Source organism: Heterodontus francisci, chromosome 9, assembly GCF_036365525.1.
Source record: "Heterodontus francisci isolate sHetFra1 chromosome 9, sHetFra1.hap1, whole genome shotgun sequence".
Classification (NCBI taxonomy): domain Eukaryota; kingdom Metazoa; phylum Chordata; class Chondrichthyes; order Heterodontiformes; family Heterodontidae; genus Heterodontus; species Heterodontus francisci.
Window position 1 is genome coordinate 31,670,081 of NC_090379.1, and position 19,374 is coordinate 31,689,454.

The following is a 19,374-nucleotide window of genomic DNA, read 5'->3' on the forward strand; positions in this document are numbered from 1 at the left end:
GCTAGCTGTTCTTTTTAAAAAGTTATTTGTAACAATTTCCAGTAAAAGTCTCAGGCAAAGTTCCAATCGATGAAATTAATATTTCCCATTTGGCATGTGGGGTTTTCATAACAGCTATTTAAAACCCCTATTATTTATCCCACATCATTTATCCAAAAGTAGATTACCAGACACTATGGGCTGAATGGCCTCCTTCTGCGCTATAACAATTTTGTGATTCTGTGATAACTAAAGTGCTGGGTGCCACTAGGCAAACCAATCATGCAGAGGGTTCCTTAAGCAGACATGAGGCTGCTTATTTGCATATGCAAATTGCTTAACACCTGCTTCAAGCATGGGTAAAGGGCACCACTTGTTTATCCTTAGCCAATATGGCAGGTTGCATACTTAAGGTTGGAAGTGTGCTCACTATTTTGCAGCCTTAGGAGGCTACGTAGCCCCATAAATACAGCCCAATTTCTAGGCAAAAGAGTTGTTTTTCACGTAATACTCTGATTTTCAAATAAGTTGAATTTGAAGCCAACTAATTATTTCACTTGTATTCTATTGACAGTTAGAAAAGGTCAATGTTGATATCTTACAGCTTGTAAGATATAGATTTTAATTTCTAATATCAAATAGATGGAGAGAGAGTAAGAGAACAAAAGAAATGTGTGTCTGTATATTATATATTTATGTGGCTTTTTATTTATTATAAAATTATATGAATATGTGTGTGTATTCAGAAAGGAAGCAGCTTTTACCAAATTTTTGATGCAAATTAATTTTACAGTTGTTCTATTTTTCAGTGTTCACTGCTGTTTATTATCCTGTGAAAAATCAAGATGAGAGTTATCTGTGTAGAATTAATTGCAACTGTAATATTGGGTATTTATTGACATGAATGAGCTTGATGGTGGGAATTAACAGTTATGCCAAGACATTACCTAATAAATTAACTGAAATTTGCTGAGAACAACTGCAGCATGGAGGAGGTAATGAAAGGACTGACGTGCTCCTCTTTTGAATGAATAACATAATAGACAAAATGAATGTTACAAAATGCTTTTTGTCATATATTTTGAAGCTTATAGAAGCTTCATGAATTATATTTGCAATGTAAATGCCATTGCATAGCAATGTTGACCATCAGACTGAAGGTCAGTTTACTGATTAATGCATAACAGATCTGTTTACATTTGCTGCAGTATAAATTGGCATTCAACACAGGATCATGTAGAAGGGAGAAGAAAGCCACAGTAAGAACAGCCTGCTTCATTTTAGATAGAAGGACTCTAAAACTACGATCAAGTAAGAAGCTGCTTATTAACTGGACTTGCCTTAGAAATTAAGTTGGCAATATTTGAACATGTTTAAAACTCAGTTAGCTTACTGGGTGTAATTAAGCATCATCATTAATGTTGTATAAATCCTAAGTGTGAATTAGATGAAACTAACTTTGAACATTCTTAAAACACTACAATACAAGTTTGTTCTTTCCTATGCAGGTTAAAGATGGTGAAACTGATCCCAGTAGTTTTGTTACTCGTCACTGTTCTCTACAGTGGAATAGCCAGTGTGAATAGAAAAATTTCTATAGGGAAGGCTGCAACTCAGCAAGCTCATACTGGTTCAAAAACTAAAAACAATCTATTTAGACAATTGTCTGCACTCAAACTTTCAGCTGCAAATACAGATTTTGCCTTACGTCTCTACAGACAGATTGCCTCTCAACCAAGCTCAACCAGCAAGAATATTTTCTTCTCTCCAGTAAGCATCTCTGCCGCCCTAGCCATGTTGTCTCTGGGTGCAAAGCATAACACTCGCGATCAGCTTCTAGGGGTTCTTGGGTACAGCAATATGTCAAAGAATGATGCAGCAGAAGTGCATGCAGCATTCAAATACCTCCTGCAAGAGATAACCAGTGAAAATGGTGAATTGCATTTGATGATGGGGAATTCTCTGCACATCCAGCAGGGATTAGTTCTTCAAAAGAAATTCCTTGAGGACACCAGGCAATTTTATAAGACAGACACAGTCCGTGTTGATTTCAGAGCATTAGACAAAACAAAAAGAAAGATCAATGCCTATTTGAGAAAGCAAACGAATGGCAAAATTCAAGAATTTACTCAAACCCTTAATCGGAACACTGTATTGATACTTATCAATTATGTCTTGTTCAAAGGTAAGAAGTCTTTTGTAAGTTATACTTGCATTTAAAGCATTTGAAAAAAAGGAAGGTGTATCTTCCGCATCTCAAGAAAGAATTTTTTTTTTTTCAGTTTAACTTCTTTGAGGTTAGAGCATTTTATAATATTGTAATTTGAGGATTGGTAATTTATGCCAAATTATGTCGTATTGACGAGATATTAATCTTTGGAAGGATTAGTTAGACTAGTTGAATCTGAGCAAAAGGCATTTTTTCCCATCAAAGCTACCTTGTGAACTTCAGTGCAGTAACATATGGTTAATAAATGAACACAAATGAGTTAATGACTGTCAGGTTTGGGATTTTCAACCAATTAACCACAAAATGGGGAGAGGTGGGGCAGGCTGGGCTTGGTGTAATTTAGATTTAAATGTATTTTTAAGGTAAAGTTTACTTTCAAGGGTTAGATTCTCAGGACAGGTGGGTTATTAAAGCAACAATTCCAAGCAAGCGCATAGACTTTTAGGGTTGGAACATCATATTTTTAGAGGCTTTGCACTAGTTAGTTCCAAAGGAGCCCAAACTGAACGGGGAAGTGTGTGGGTGGAAAGATCGAAGAGACTCGGCAGTTCAACTGACAGCTCTACTGACCAATCAAGTGGGGAGGGGAGTGGTTGACAGTCAAGCTTCCTGTGGGCAAAAGGAGAGTGAAGCTCATATTCAAGGTTAATTCATGAAGACCGATGAAGCAGGCATGTCTGTTTAAAAAGAAAACCAGCCAAGGTTTAGCCAGCTGGTCAAGTTTCTGAATAAAAATACTGTCCTCAAAAAAGAGTAAACATTTTTGCAGACAGCTAAAAGGGCCAGTGTGGCACAAGTTACTATTTTGTTTTGGAGAAGGGCTAGAACATCAAGTTTACATTGTGATGGAAATTCAAATATTTATCTATTTGTTACTGAACAATTGCAAAATAGACTATTTCATAGATTTGCATCCAACATCATCTCATTAAAAAACACCTTCCAGAAAATTGCTGAGGACATGTGCAAGGATCATGATATCCAATTCTTACAACGCTGTTGCACCCCAGGCCACACAATAATGTTGGCTAACAAAAGCAAACTCCTGATTTTGATGGATGTAGTTTCGCCTGCAGGAAAGACCGGCGATGCTAATTCAGGAGGATATCTAAGGCAAACCATAAATTTGTTTCAACAACATACTCATTTTACAATTTTAAATTGTTGGAATTCTTATCTTCAATTTCACATTTTATTAACAGAAATGTGTTATATCAGAATTCATTTCCTGATATCTTTAAAATTATATTCCAAGACGTTGTCCTCCAGATGATATTTTACTATTAGGTTATTATTGCTTTGAGTTGCAATATGAGTTCCCCAGAATGTGAAATAATGAAGTAAATATTTAATATAAAGTGGAGTTTCACCATCGGTACCTGTTTAAAAATTGACTAAGAGGAGTTATGATGGAAATCTCACCTGTCCATGAGTGTAAAGATCCAGAGCGCAGTGAATTTGGCCAGCCTTGACTTCCTTCTTAAAAGGTGCATCTCTGCAGCACAATGGCAGCTTCAATTAAAAAGGCAGAGAGACTTTTTTTTAGGGAAATAAAACTCCTGTTTATTTCAAAATGTTGGTGAAAAAGTGCAAGGATGTGAATGCTGGGAAATGGATCATTTTCCATCTTACTTTTCCAGTTGTTGTTATCTCACGCAATCTGAGGTCAGGTAGAGCATAGATGACAACAGAGCAAAACATTTCTCATTCTGCCTCAAAAGAAACCATCAACCCCCCTGCTCCTCCACTCAAACATCAATGGGAATTTTCTATTCCACTCACTAGCAATTTGTTGGCCCTTCTGAGTGAGATCACAATGTTAATGCCCATTAATGCTTAATTTGGGATATTATGTGCTGTGTACTCGCGTCTACCAATGGAGGTGAAACTGACCACATTAATTACACTTACAGCCAACACAGAAAAAAACTTTTCATTTCACCAGTTTCAGCTGAATTGAAGCCCAGATCCCAGCTTTTGGTTCCGTTTGCTTTATTTATCTCCTTCTGTAGACTGATGACTCAACCAAAAGGAATTGAGTTGGAGGAATAATTGAGGAACTGTTAGAAATGTGGAGATGCAGAGTATCCAGAAATATCCAGGATAATTATCAAAAACATTACTTACCTCGTGCTCCTCACACTGCTGGCAGAGAAACTTCCCACTGCTTGTTTCCCAGGTTTTATCAATAACCGGTAACATAAATAGAAAAAAATAAGAGTGCTAAACCAGAATTATAGTACTCAGCAATAGTCAGCTAGCATTCAATTGGGGGATGAATTCCACTTTATTCAGGTAGAAAAAGGGATAATAATTTCTGTTCTTTAGACCCCGGCTCATCACTCATATCAGCTAAGTGGGAATTTGTGCATTGCACTGAAATTTACTAGTTCTCCTACGGAAGGAGGGGAGTTTTTCAAATCTACCTGTTGGGATTTAAAGAGTGGACAAAACAATTTGCTTTAAATTAGCTGTAAGGTTGTGCATTCGTCATGACTTTGTACAGGCTTGTGTCTCCTGTGAACCTAGGGGCCTGCTTTACATATTGCTGTGAGATAATGGGACACCCCCTCAGGAATATATTAAAATTGCAGTTGGGTGGCCTATAGAACAGTGTGGCCTAAACACATAATTTTACAGTAATTCTTCGTAGTTGCTCATATTTTCTGAGCATTAATGGCAGAGAACTGTGCTCCTGAAACAAATCATAGCAATAAAGGTAAGAGAGTAATTAATCTGTTCTAGATTTTATAATTGATGTTATAAAGGACTTTTGCAATGAAAGGAAAAGCAACAGTTAGCAAGAAATATATAACCAGATTTTGATTTAGAATATGTATTTTAATAAAGAACCAGTATCATCAGCCTTACCAGCAGTACATGAAAGCTTTCAGTGGAGGCTAATTGTTTCTTCACAACAAGGAAGGAAATATCTTCCTTGGGACATTCCTCTGGCACGTCCTGTTGACCAGTCCTATAGCTCTTTGGTAAGCCTGAAAGAAGGGCACCCACCCCCTCAAGTTCAACTTCTTGTAATGAAATCTGAAAGAAGAAACAAACACTGTGACATTTTACTAACATACCTAAATTAGTAGAAATGGCAAAAAGTAGATAATTTCCCAGAAGAATTTTAAAGAATTTCTATGGGGTTTTGTTTCCTTCCTTGGAGAATAATAGGAAATCAACAACACCCACTTGCACTTATATAGAGCCTTTAATGTAGTAAAGTGTCCCAAGGCACTTCACAGGAGCATTATCAAACAAGAATTAATATTAAGCCACATAAGGGGATATTAAGACAGGTGACCAAAAGCATGGCCAAAGAAGTAGGTTTTAACGAGCAACTTAAGAGGTAGCATGGCAGAGAGGTTTAGGGAGGGAATTCCAGAGCTGAGGACCTAGACAGCTGAAGGCACGGCCGCCAATTGTCAAGCAATTAAAATCAGAATTGCGAAAGAGGCCAGAATTAGAGGCACAAAGATCTTGGAGGGTTGTAGGGGTGGAGGAGATTGCAGAGATAGGAAGGGACAAGGCCATGGAAGGATTTGGAAACAATCTTTTTATTAACATTAATGAATTGTGGAAAAATGCCCGTATATATTCGAACAGGTGAGTAAACAATTCAGTACAGTTTCTCATTATCTCTATTTGGTTCTTTTAGGTAAATGGGTGAATCCTTTTAATCCTCAGAACACTTATGAAGATGACTTTCATGTAGATGATACAACAACAGTTAAAGTTCAAATGATGAAGAGGAAAGGAAGATATGCTATGAATTACGAGGAAGAACTTGCCAGTTCTGTGATTTTGATTCCATATAAAGGAAATACTTCCCTAGTCCTGATATTACCAGACCCAGGAAAATTGGCAGGAGTAGAACAAAATCTGACCATTACCAGTTTTCAAAACTTAATAAATTCATTACGGATTGGGTAAGTTTATCACATCAGTGAAAGTTAAATGTAATTATTTTCTGACTGCACAGAGCTGTTAAAATCAGCGGCAATGTGGGGAAAGATCATTGTTTTGTGGTAATTCTACTTTAGCCATCAACATCTTTTAGATTGCATAGTCTCAGTGCCCCAAGATCCGTTACTTTCATGAAAAAAGGCCTGAAAGGGCCAACCCTGAGAGGGATCAGGGTGGCCGAGTGGTCCAAGTCATATCTTCAGGTTGCAGTTTCTCCTGGAGGTGTGGATGTGAACCCTACTTCTGATATTTAGCCAGCTATTTATGAGTAGGGTAGTTTAGTGATTGTTACTAGATTGTTAATCCAGAAGCCTCAACTAATGATCTGGAGACATGCATTCAAATCCTACCATGGTAGCTGGGGAATTTAAATTTGGTTTATACTCAATGCTACATTGTATCATAGCTCAACCTTCATTATACGTAGGGCTCTACCTAATTCATGATTCTACTAATTTTACGTTTACAGCATTTTAAGAATCGTGAATTTCACTATTTCACGCATTCAAATCTTAAATTTCATGGTGGCTCATCAAATCTTGAAAATGATCGAGTTTCTTTCTTCATTCCCTGTCTCTGCGCTGTGAACACCTGTCCATGTTTAGACACAGTACACAGTACAATCTGCTTCTTTTGCAATACTTTTATAAGCAGCAATCTCCAGCTTATAGTTCTTGTCAAAACCAGGAATCGCATCAAATGAGTTTAAATCCACCATGAACAGGTGCATTTGTGCAGGGTCAAAGATATGCACAGCTTTCAGGAACGCTGCAGAAGGTTGTTGAAACCTCTGAGCTGCTTTTTCTTCACCACTTGACTCTTTCCTGTAGCAGTTATATTGTGTGAGCTTCTTTGCCATGCAAGAAAACACCTGTTGAGCACAGGCTTTTAATTCAGCATCATCAGTGTTGTTCATTTGACAGTGCTTCAGCCCAGAACAGTACATCCATTACTTTATTGTAAGCTTTGTGGATTGTGACGTGTTGAGATTCAAACCAAGTGATGAAATCCATCAGTTGTGTAGTATTCTTGGCAACAAACTGAACCTGCTCATTAAGCTGAACTTTAGTTCTAACTAACTAACAGTTCAGTTTAGTGAACAGAAGTTTAGAAGGGTTACAGTGTTTGTTAAAACCTGTGTGTTCGGTGTCAGTGTGAGCTCTTCTGAGGTGACATCTGAGTAGTATTTCAGGTGAACTGCATGATACTGTACTGCCCGAAACCAAGAATTCCAATGTGTAATTACTGGCTCTGGAGGAAAGGCAATGTTTTGTTCCCCAATTTCAGCCATTTCAGCCGCATTTTCAATGTGTTGTCTGTATCGAAGTTTGTGGCTAGGGCAGTATTTGAAGATCTTGTAAATGTAGCTGACCAGTTTGTCGACTTTACCAAACTCACTTTTCCACAGCTCACTGACAAGAGAAATTATACATGCATTACATGTAATATAGACAACGTTAGGCATTACACCTTGGTGCACAGATTTGAAAAATTTTGTTCTGTAAGTTGCACTGTCACTAATGAAAGCAGACCCTTTGTTGAAATCTGCCCCATATTTTGAAATGGTTTTGATTATCGCTTGAGAAACTGTGGTGTAATTAACAGCTTCTAAGTGGACGAGCACAGTTGTTAGCTTTCCTGACTGTACATCTTGGCCTTACCAGAAATAAAATCAAACAAAACATGCAGCACATAATTATCTGGCTCATCGGTAGACTCATCACAGATAATTACAAAACACTCATATGTGTTGATCTGAGACTTCATTTCCTCACAATGTGTAACAAAACCTTCAGTTGGCCGTCCTGTCATAGTTTACTTGCACTTGGCAGGCGACCACCATTTTGCACATTATGTTGAATGAATACCTGCAGCTTTGGGTGATCAAGTTTTTCCAATAGTATGTTGGTGCTCGCAAAAGCAACCACAAGTTCCATTGTAACCAACTTTTTTTTATTATTTCATGGGATGTGGGCATCACTGGCAGGCCAGCATTTATTGCCCATCTCTAATTGCCCTTGAGAAGGTGGTGGTGAGCTGACTTCTTGAACCACTGCAGTGCTTGGGGTGTAGATACACCCACAGTGCTGTTAGGGATGGAGTTTCAGGATTTTGATCCAGCAACAGTGAAGGAATGGTGATATAGTTCCAAGTCAGAATGGTGTGAGGCTTGGAGGGAAACTTGCAGGTGGTGGTGTTCCCGTGCGTCTGCTGTCCTTGCCCTTCTAGCTGGTAGAGGTCACAGGTTTGGAAGGTGCTGTCGAATGATGCATGGTGAGTTGCTGCAGTGCATCTTGTGGAAGATACACATTGCTACCACTGTGCATTGGTGGTGAAGAGAGTGAATATCTAAGTTGGTAGATGGGGTGCTGATCAAGCGGGCTGCTTTGTTCTGGATGGTGTCGAGCTTCCTGAGTGTGTCGGGGCTGCACTCATCCATCACACTCCTAACTTGTACCTTGGGCGGCACAGTGGCGCAGTGGTTAGCACCGCAGCCTCACAGCTCCAGCGACCCGGGTTCAATTCTGGGTACTGCCTGTGTGGAGTTTGCAAGTTCTCCCTGTGTCTGCGTGGGTTTTCTCCGGGTGCTCCGGTTTCCTCCCACAGCCAAAAGACTTACAGGTTGGCAGGTAAATTGGCCATTATAAATTGCCCCTAGTATAGGTAGCTGATAGGGAAATATAGGGACAGGTGGGGATGTGGTAGGAATATGGGATTAGTGTAGGATTAGTATAAACGGGTGGTTGATGGTCGGCACAGACTCGGTGGGCCGAAGGGCCTGTTTCAGTGCTGTATCTCTAAACTAAACTAAACTAAACTAGATGGTGGACAGGATTTGGAAAGTCAGGAGGTGGGTCACTCGCCATAGACTTCCCAGCCTCTGATCTGCTCTTGTAGCCACAGCATTTACATGGCTGCTGCAGTTCAGTTTTTGGTCAATGGTAACCCCCCAGGATGTTGATAGTGGGGACTCAATGCTGGTAATGCTGTTGAATGTCAAGGGGAGATGATTAGATTCCCTCCTGTCATTGCCTGGCACTTGTGTGGCATGATTGACGACTGAACTGATGATTTTCTGAGCTCTCTGTCGACTTCTTAAAAGATGAAATCGTTACTTTTTTGTGTGTGTTCATTTTCAAGCAGTGCTGTGTCGGATGCTTTCTTACTGCTGCAGTGGCTTTCGGACTCTAAGTGGTGCTGAATCACTGCCCACTGTGTGTGATCCAATGAAACTCTGCAGCTTCTACAAAACAGTTTTCCACCATCGGCATGCAGAATTTGGCTTCCAAATTCTTTTACTTGATGTGCTGCAGTAATCGTTGTGACTGTTTTTGATTTGCTCATTCTGACATTCTCACTTGTCTGCTATTACTTGAGACTGCTTCTTGCAAAACTGCACTGGAAGCCCTCCCTCATCTACTAATCAGCGAGTTGAGCGTTGTGTCAATCACTAAAACACATGATGTTCACAACATGCCCACCACTCCACGAGTTGAGCCTTGTGTCAATGAATAAAATGTGCAAAGTTTGCAAAATGGCTGATTTCATGGAGGACCTAAGATTTCTCTTTCCATGATGCATTTTTCACAGTCATGAATTTGGTAGGGCCCTAATTATGTGCCATCAGAATCCATCTGGTAGAAATTCATAAGGTTTATAAAGTTTTCTAAAGCTTATTATCATAAAAAAACTAATAATGTTTATGATTTTCTATTAGTTTTTTATGATAAGCTTTAGAAAATCAGTAGACAAAAGTACTCAAATTCTGGTTTTCTTCCTACTAAACAGTGATGCCCCAGGACTATTTACATATATGAAGAAAATCAGGAAAAGTTAAATTTTCTTGTGCTGTGTGTATTATTGGGAGGACGCGTTCTAAAATGAGGTGGCATCAACCCCAAGGCTTTGCAATCTGAAAATTCTGGCAGGCAGCCAAGGAGGCAGCTAATGGGCTGGATTTTGCAGTAGAAATAACAGTGAGGCCAACAGCTCTCACCCATATTTGCATGGAAATTGGACAGGAGCTTCTGGTGATTGCAGATGCTCAGTTTAAAGTGGAAATCTGGAATTGCTGTCTGAGATGTGATGTTCCTGCAAAAGCTTCCCAAAAATGGCATCTTGCTGTTTGACTCACCATTCAAATAAGTTGAATTCAAATGAGTGTTAAGCTGCTGTACTTGCCTCATAGATATGGACTAAACTTACCAGAAAAAGTTAGGGCTGGCCTATTAAGTTTGAGTACCCTTTTAACGGTGTAATAAGCCTTAATTACTGCCAATCTCTATGGCGCTGAAAATTAACTTTTACAACTGTGGAATATAATTGTTTCTGATTGTAACTATTATTGGAAATTTTAAAAAATCCATAAATCAAAATCTTTTTTTAACTTTTTCTCTCATCACTCGCTTAATTCAATCTTTCTTTCCTTCTCTTTATTTTGCTTTCTGTACTTGATTTGACTTTGAATCACTGTCCTGATATTTCCTGGTTCAGACTCTGTGCTGCTCATTAACGCTTCTTCAATCTGACTAATTAAAGAGATACACAGGTTCCTGCTATCCTGTAGGGTGCTCTGCTTTTTGCCTGTCTAGTTTACAGTATGTTCCAGTGTAAAACCCCACTGAAATTCTATGGGTAAGTGCAAGTGTACCAAACTAGAGCAAAATCCAGCCAAGTAAATGTTTTACTGTAATTGGTTAGAGGGAATAAGTTAGATGAGTCAAATGAACGTTTCTGTTCCACACTCATTTCCTAGTACATGTAGAAATCAAATGCAATTTGAAGACTAAATAAAGGTATAAAGATCATTATTAGTTTGTAATAATTTTAAAGTGTACATTTGACATCAGAACAAAACTTAAAAATGCACTTTTCCTGACAACTGCTTTAAATGTAAAACTTTCTCCTATTAAGTTGAAATCCATTTCAACAAATACTGTTCCGAGATTCTCTGTGCCTATAGAGCAAAAATGCAATCAGATTTCCTGCACCTGGTTGCTATCCAGTGCCCCCTGTTGGAAAACAAGTGTATGGGCAATGAGTGGGGACACCACATGATCCGACTCCTCTGTGATGTTCTCCTGTAAACAGCCTTCAAACATTTATTGAGACTGTTCACACACAAAGATTAGCTGGCTATTCGGGAAAATGGTAAAGGTACCCTGGAACCATGTTCCAGCAAAATCACCATCGCCTTGCAAAAAGTGAAGTCAATGGATGAAAACTGGGAATATATATATTAAAGATTATAATTCAGAAATGATAAGCTTACTAAGACAAGCGTACAAATTTGGAGAAAATGTAGAGTGAAGTAATATTTTTCCAATACTATATAATAGGTCTGTGAATCTGCACCTCCCAAAGTTGTCGTTGAAGTCTTCCTACCAGCTCAAACAGCTACTGACTGCAATGGGTATTGTAGATGTCTTCACAAATAATGCAGACCTCTCCAGAATCACAAAATCTGTACCGCTACAAATATCAAAGGTAAAATACTTTCACGTTTAACTGAAATACACATGATATTGAATCTTTATACAACTAATAAAAGCTGGTGAAACCTGGACAAATTATTGGAATGTTTCGAATATTAAGATTTGAACAATCCTTGTCAGAAGACACAATTATAGCTGTTTTTGTGATCATTATCTTTTGCATGTCATCTTTCTGGAGTTCCACTTCCAAGAAATATTTTACTTTATGCTACATAAAGGCAACTTAGATGGGTTGTCAAAGGTTCTGGCTGCTGTAGACCATCATTTTGTTTCTGGCTATAAGCAGGCAGAGTCCACCTGTACAGGGAAGCATTACAATTTTCACATTACTGACCTGTGTAAACCTTGTCCTAAAACTAGGGATGACCCATGGTCAGAAAATAACAAGTTGCAACTTTGACAAGCTTACACATGATCAGTTGTTTCTATATTGTTGACAATACTCTGGAATCTATGATCCGACATAAATAGCCTTCAGATTTCCAAGCAAGAATTATTCACAATTAGTATGCCTACAACAAAAATACAAACAGGAAAAGACACTTTGCTCCATTCAGCTTGTCCCACTTAACTGTGATTCTTTGTGTATCATAATAGATACACCCTCGATCTCGCTCAAAACCATATGGGAGACACGAAAAACAAGGTAAAAACCCAAGCCAATTTGGAGGGGAAATTCTGGGAAATTGCTCTTCGATTCCCCCCCACACCCCCCAGCCCCCACCACACCCTTAGGTGATCAAAACTAGACCAGAGGATCATTCTGGCCTTGATAATTCTTTCTTTTAATTCTTTTTTATTGCATGTGGGCATCACTGGCAAGTCAAGCATTTGTTGCCCATCCCTAATTGCCCTTCTGAAGGAGGTGGTGAGCTGCCTTCTTGAATTGCTGCAGTCCATCTGGTGTGCGTACACCCACAGTGCTGTTAGGAAGGGAATTCCAGGATTTTGATCCAGCGACAGTGAAGGAATGACAATATATTTCCAAGTCAGGATGGTGTGTGACTTGGAGGGGAACTTGCAGGTGGTGGTGTTCCGATGCATGTGCTGCCCTTGTCCTTCTAGATGGTAGAGGTTGCGGGTTTGGAAGGTGCTGTTGAAGGAGCCGGGGTGAATTGCTGTAGTGCATCTTGTAGATGGTACACACTGCTGCCACTGTGCGTCAGTGGTGGAGGGAGTGAATGTTTAAGGGGTGCCAATCAAGTGGGCCGCTTTGTCCTCAATGGTGTTGAGCTTCCTGAGTGTTCTTGGAGATGCATCCATCTAGGCAAGTGGAGAGTATTCCATCACACTCCTGACTTGTGCCTTATAGATGCTGGACAGGCTTTGGTGAGTCAGGAGGTGGGTTATTCACTGCAAAATTCCCAATCTCTGACCTGCTCTTGTAGCCACAGTATTTATGTGGCTGCTCCAGTTCAGTTTCTGGTCAATGGTAACCCCCAGGATGTTGATAGTGGGGGTTTCAGTGATGGTAATGCTGTTGAATGTCAAGGGGAGATGGTTAGACTTTCTCTTATTGGATCGTCATTGCCTGGCACTTGTGTGGTGTAAATGTTACTTGCCACTTATCAGCCCAAGCCTGAATGTTGTCCAGGTCTTGCTGCATATGGACACTGACTGCTTCAGTATCTGAGAAGTTGCGAATGGTACTGAACATTGTACAAACATCAGCGAACATTCCCACTTCTGGCCTAATGATGGAGGGAAGGTCATTGATGAAGCAGCTGAAGATGATTCAGCCTAGGACAGTACTCTGAGGAACTGCTGCACCAAAGTCCTGGGACCAAGACGATTGGCCTCCAACTAGCACAACCATCTTCCTTTGGGCTGGGTATGACTCCAACCAATGGAAAGTTTTCCCCTTGATTCCCATTGACTCCAGTTTGCTAGGGCCCCTTGATGCCAACTCAGTCAAATGCTGCCCTGATATCCAGGGCAATCACTCTCCTCACCTTTTGAGGTCAGCTCTTTTGTCCATGTTTGGACCAAGGCTGGAATGAGGTCAGGAACTGAGTGGCCCTGGCAGAATACAAACTGAGCGTCAGTGAGCAGATTATTGCTGTTTAAGTGACGCTTGATAGCACTGCCGATGACACCTTCCATCACTTTGCTGATGATCGAGAGTAGACCGATGGGGCGGTAATTAGCTGGATTGGATTTGTCCTGCTTTGTGGATAGGACTACTTGGGCAATTTTCCACATTGCCATGTAGATGCCAGTGTTGTAGCTGTACTGGAACAGTTTGGCTAGGGGCGCAGCTAATTCTGTAACATGAGGCTTCAGTACTATTGCTGGAATGTTGCCAGGGCCCATAGCCTTTGTATTATCCAGTGCCATCAGCCATTTCTTGATATCAAATGGATTGAATCGAATTGGCTGAAGACTGGCAGCTGTGATGCTGGGATTCTCAGGAGGAGGCCGAGATGGATCATCCACTTGGCACTTCTGGCTGAAGATGGTTGCGAATGCTTCAGCCTTTTTCTTTTGCACTGATGTGCTGGGCTCCCCCGTCATTGAGGATGGGGATATTTGTGGAGCCTCATCCTCGTGCTCATTGTTTAATTGTCCACCACAATCACGACAAGATGTGACAGGACTGCAGAGCTTTAATCTGATCCATTGGTTGTGGGATCACTTAGCCCTGTCTATTGCATGCTGCTTCCACTGTTTGGCATGCAAGTATTCCTATGTTGTAGCTTCATCGGATTGACACCTCATTTTTAGGTATGCCCGGTGCTGCTCCTGGCATGCTCTCCTGCACTCTTCATTGAACCAGGGTTGATCCTCTGGCTTGATGATAATGGTAGAGTGGGGGATATGCCGGGCCATGAGGTTACAGATTGTGGTTGAATACAATTCAGCTGCTGGTGATGGCCCACAGTGCCTCATGGATGCCCAGTTTTGAGCTGCCAGATCTGTTCTGAATCTAACCCATTTAGCACAGTGGTAGTGCTACACAACAAGATATAGGGTGTCCTCAGTGTGAAGACAGGACTTAATTTTCACAAGGATTTTGTGGTGGTCACTCCTACCAATACTGTCATGGACAGATGCATCTGCTAGGTAGATTGGTGAGGACAAGGTCTGGTAGGTTTTTCTCTCTTGTTGGTTCCCTCACCACCTGCCACAGGCCCAGTCTGGCAGATATGTCCTTCAGGACTTGGCCCGCTGGGTCAGTAGTGGTGCTACCGAGACACTCTTGGTGATGGACATTGAAGTCCCCCACCCAGAGTACATTCTGTGCACTTGCCACCCTCAGTGTTTCTTCCAAGTGGTATCCAACATGGAGGAGTACTGACTCATCCGTTGAGGGAGGGCAGTAGGTGGTAATCAGCAGGATATTTCCTTGCCCATGTTTGACCTGATGTGATGAGGATTCACAACGTCTGGAGTCAATGTTGAGGACTCCCAGGGCAACTCCCTCTTGACTGTATACCATTGTGCTGCCACCTCTGGTGGTTCTGTCCTGGACATACCCAGGAATGATGATGGTGGTGTTTGGAACATTGGATATAAGCTGTGTCTCCGTGAGTATGACTGTCAGGCTGCTGCTTGACTCATCTGTGGGACAGGTCTCCCAATTTTGGCACAAACCCCTAGATGTTAGTAAGGCGGACTTTGCAGGGTCGACAGGGTTAGGTTTGCCGTTGTCACTTCCAGTGCCTTGGTCGATGCCAGGTGTTGCATCCAGTTTTATTCCTTTTCAGCTTTTGTGTAGTGGTTTTGTGCAACTGAATGGCTTGCTAGTCCATTTCAGAGGGTGCATTTAAGAGTCTACCACACTGCTGTGGATCTGGAGTCACATGTAGACCAGACCAGGTAAGGACGGCAGATTTCCTTCCCTAAAGGGCATGAGTGAACCAGATGGGTTTTTATGACCATCAACAGTAGTTTCATGGTCAGCATTGCTGACTAGCTTTCAATTCCAGATTTTCATTAATTAATTGAATTTAAATTCCACCAGTTGCCATGGTGGGATTTGAACCCAAGTCCTTAGAGTATAAGCCTGGGTCTCTGGATTACTTGTCCAGTGACAGTACCACGACACCACCACCTCTCCCAGGGAAGTGTGGTACCTACCATACCACTAATCAAATTAGAACAAATTCACTATATTAGGGTAGCAGAATCATTTGAGACCTCAGAGGTGGTCGCCCCAGGTCCAGTTAAGGGTCCCATGCTCAGGGTTTCGAGCCATGGCCAACGGTGGAACCAGCAAAATTTTGCTAGTGATGACAGAAGAGCCAGAATCTCATGGAACAACGGTTGCTTACAGGTGGAGGATCCTTTGGGAAGAGGACTTGTGTTTCCTTTAAAGCACACATAAGGAAGGCAACGGGAAATCATCGCATGTACTTTTTCCCCAGTTCTTTTTGCTCATTTCTCATGGAAAGTAAAAAATGGGAGGCTCTTACGAGCAACTGGAGAGGAAAAAGCAGGACCGTGAGGTGTGGAGAAATGAGAGGAGCACATGGCCTTGGGCAGATCACACTACATAATGACACAGGGAAAGTTTTCTGGGTTATGGAGAATTAGAATTAGAATTAGAACATTACAGCGCAGTACAGGCCCTTCGGCCCTCGATGTTGCGCCGACCTGTGAAACCATCTGACCTACACTATTCCATTTTCATCCATATGTCTATCCAATGACCACTTAAATGCCCTTAAAGTTGGCGAGTCTACTACTGTTGCAGGCAGGGCGTCCCTACTGCTCTGAGTAAAGAAACTACCTCTGACATCTGTCCTATATCTATCATCCCTCAACTTAAAGCTATGTCCCCTTGTGTTTGCCATCACCATCCGAGGAAAAAGACTCTCACTATCCACCCTATCCAACCCTCTGATTATCTTATATGTCTCTATTAAGTCACCTCTCCTCCTCCTTCTCTCCAACGAAAACAACCTCATGTCCCTCAGCCTTTCCTCGTAAGACCTTCCCTCCATACCAGGCAACATCCTAGTAAATCTCCTCTGCACCCTTTCCATAGCTTCCACATCCTTCCTATAATGCGGTGACCAGAACTGCACACAATACTCCAGGTGCGGCCTCACCAGAGTTTTGTACAGCTGCAGCATGACCTCGTGGCTCCGAAACTCGATCCCCCTACTAATAAAAGCTAACACACCATATGCCTTCTTAACAGCCCTATTAACCTGGGTAGCAACCTTCAGGGATTTATGCACCTGGACACCAAGATCTCTCTGTTCATCTACACTACCAAGAATCTTCCCATTAGCCCAGTACTCTGCATTCCTGTTACTCCTTCCAAAGTGAATCGCCTCGCACTTTTCCGCATTAAACTCCATTTGCCATCTCTCAGCCCAGCTCTGCAGCCTATCTATGTCCCTCTGTACCCTACAACACTTCAGCACTATCCACAACTCCACCGACCTTAGTGTCATCCGCAAATTTACTAACCCACCCTTCTACACCCTCTTCCAGGTCATTTATAAAAATGACAACCAGCAGTGGCCCCAAAACAGATCCTTGCGGTACACCACTAGTAACTAAACTCCAGGATGAACATTTGCCATCAACCACCACCCTCTGTCTTCTTCCAGCTAGCCAATTTCTGATCCAAAGCTCTAAATCACCTTCAACCCCATACTTCCGTATTTTCTGCAATAGCCTACCATGGGGAACCTTATCAAATGCCTTACTGAAATCCATATACACCACATCCACTGCTTTACCCTCATCCACCTGTTTGGTCACCTTCTTGAAAAACTCAATAAGGTTTGTGAGGCACGACCTCCCCGTCACAAAACCGTGCTGACTATCGCTAATGAACTTATTCTTTTCAAGATGATTATAAATCCTGTCTCTTATAACCTTTTCCAACATTTTACCCACAACCGAAGTAAGGCTCACAGGTCTATAATTACCAGGCTGTCTCTACTCCCCTTCTTGAACAAGGGGACAACATTTGCTATCCTCCAGTCTTCCGGCACTATTCCTGTCGACAATGACGACATAAAGATCAAGGACAAAGGCTCTGCAATCTCCTCCCTAGCTTCCCAGAGAATCCAAGGATAAATCCCATCTGGCCCAGGGGACCAGAAATACGAGAAAGAAAGGTAGTGGCACTAATTGGATAGCTCTCCCAAAGAGCCAGCAGAGTGATGATGGGTTGAATGGCCTATTTCTGTGCTGCATGGTTCTATGATTCTAGTATCTGAGGGCTACTTCAGAAAGACATGAATTATTTATTTGGAAACCATGCTGAAGGACAGAGGCCAATGAATAGAGTAATTGGTAAAGGTTCAAACATGATTCCAACAATAGTCTGCAGATTGTGCTACTTTAATAACATTGTTGCTCTGTTTAAGATACAATAATAAACAATGTTGTTAAAGTAGCACACAGGAGATTTGACATGTAGCAATTTCAATGCCAAGTTGAAATACATAAAGACAAAATAGCTTAGAGATGCCAAACTTGGGTTTTAAAAACTTATACATTGTTGCTGGTAGGAAATACTGAGAGATTTAAGGAGTTCCACAGTTTTGAGGTTCTGTGAAAGAATGCCTAAGAATTTCATCAAAGCTGCTTCCCCTCCACTACTGTAACTTCACAGGTAGTTCAGCTAAAACCCTGACTAATTCGGTTCCAGCAGCAGAGCAGGAATAGCTTCAAGGAAATTCATCCCCAGCAAGTTACAGGAGGAAATTTTGCTTATGAGTCTTCAGCTAAACACAATAAAGATAGAGCAATACGAGGATATAGGATGATATATGCAGCTTAAAATAAAGGAATGTTCAAAGCAGTGCTGGCCCCATTGGTGTCAATAAAACAGAGGGTAATAATAATCACAATGAAAAGAGAGGCTGGTGGCTTCAGTGATCATAGAGTTGAGAGCTGCTTAAACAGAGGTCCTACCGCACTTCCAGCAAAGTAACGACAGGGGCAGCTCCAAGGAACGCCTGATCCTGATGTCTGACATGGTAATAGAGTAGAATGGAGCAAAAGAATGGGGTTCTTTTTTAAAATAGAGATTGATATATTATTGCCATTCATATTAATTGGTGTGTTCGACGCAAATATTCAATATTTTACCTCCCTGAATTCTGTGCAAGTGTTACATCATTGGACGATTCAATGAATGGCAGTTTTATAAAAGCCTAAGGAATGTTAACATTGTTAACATTTGACATTTAAGCCAGCTTTTTTACTGCTGGATTAGAAGCACTGACTTGATATTGAAGTAACTTTCATACAGCACATTAAGCTGTTAAGATGTTATTTCTATTAATCAGTTTTCATATTTACTTGATCTTGTAGGTGGTTCATGAGGCAGTGCTGGATGTTGATGAAAGAGGAGCAGAAGCTACAGCAGTTACAAGAATTTTAATGCCAATGTCAAGGCCTCCTCAGCTTAAATTTAACAGACCTTTCTTACTATTAATTGCTGAACACAACACCAAAAGCGTCCTGTTTGCAGGAAGAGTGATGAACCCCACTGTTTAATTCTGGTGCAAACTCCACAAATTCACAAAAAAATGCAGCATCAATAAATTGAAACAATGGAGTTACTTGTAACAGCTGTTAACATTTAAATAGCTTGAAAGTTGGTTAAATAAAGCTCTCCAATAATAACCAAGTGCATTAAATGTAGACTTATTGTTTATCATGCTTTATATAAAGTCTAGTACTAGGTTCTTTAATATAATTTACATTAAAGTAGACAATGCATCTGAA

General features: G+C 40.9%; 1 protein-coding gene across 1 annotated transcript; it reads left to right on the forward strand.

The window, feature by feature from the left end:
* The first annotated feature begins 1,187 nt into the window (after positions 1 to 1,187).
* Positions 1,188 to 19,374, forward strand: LOC137373638 (alpha-1-antitrypsin-like). The gene is made up of 5 exons (XM_068038728.1): positions 1,188 to 1,290; positions 1,488 to 2,164; positions 5,871 to 6,141; positions 11,518 to 11,665; positions 18,958 to 19,374. The coding sequence occupies exons 2-5, from the start codon at positions 1,495 to 1,497 to the stop codon at positions 19,141 to 19,143; spliced, it is 1,275 nt and encodes a 424-aa protein (XP_067894829.1). The 5' UTR covers positions 1,188 to 1,290; positions 1,488 to 1,494; the 3' UTR covers positions 19,144 to 19,374.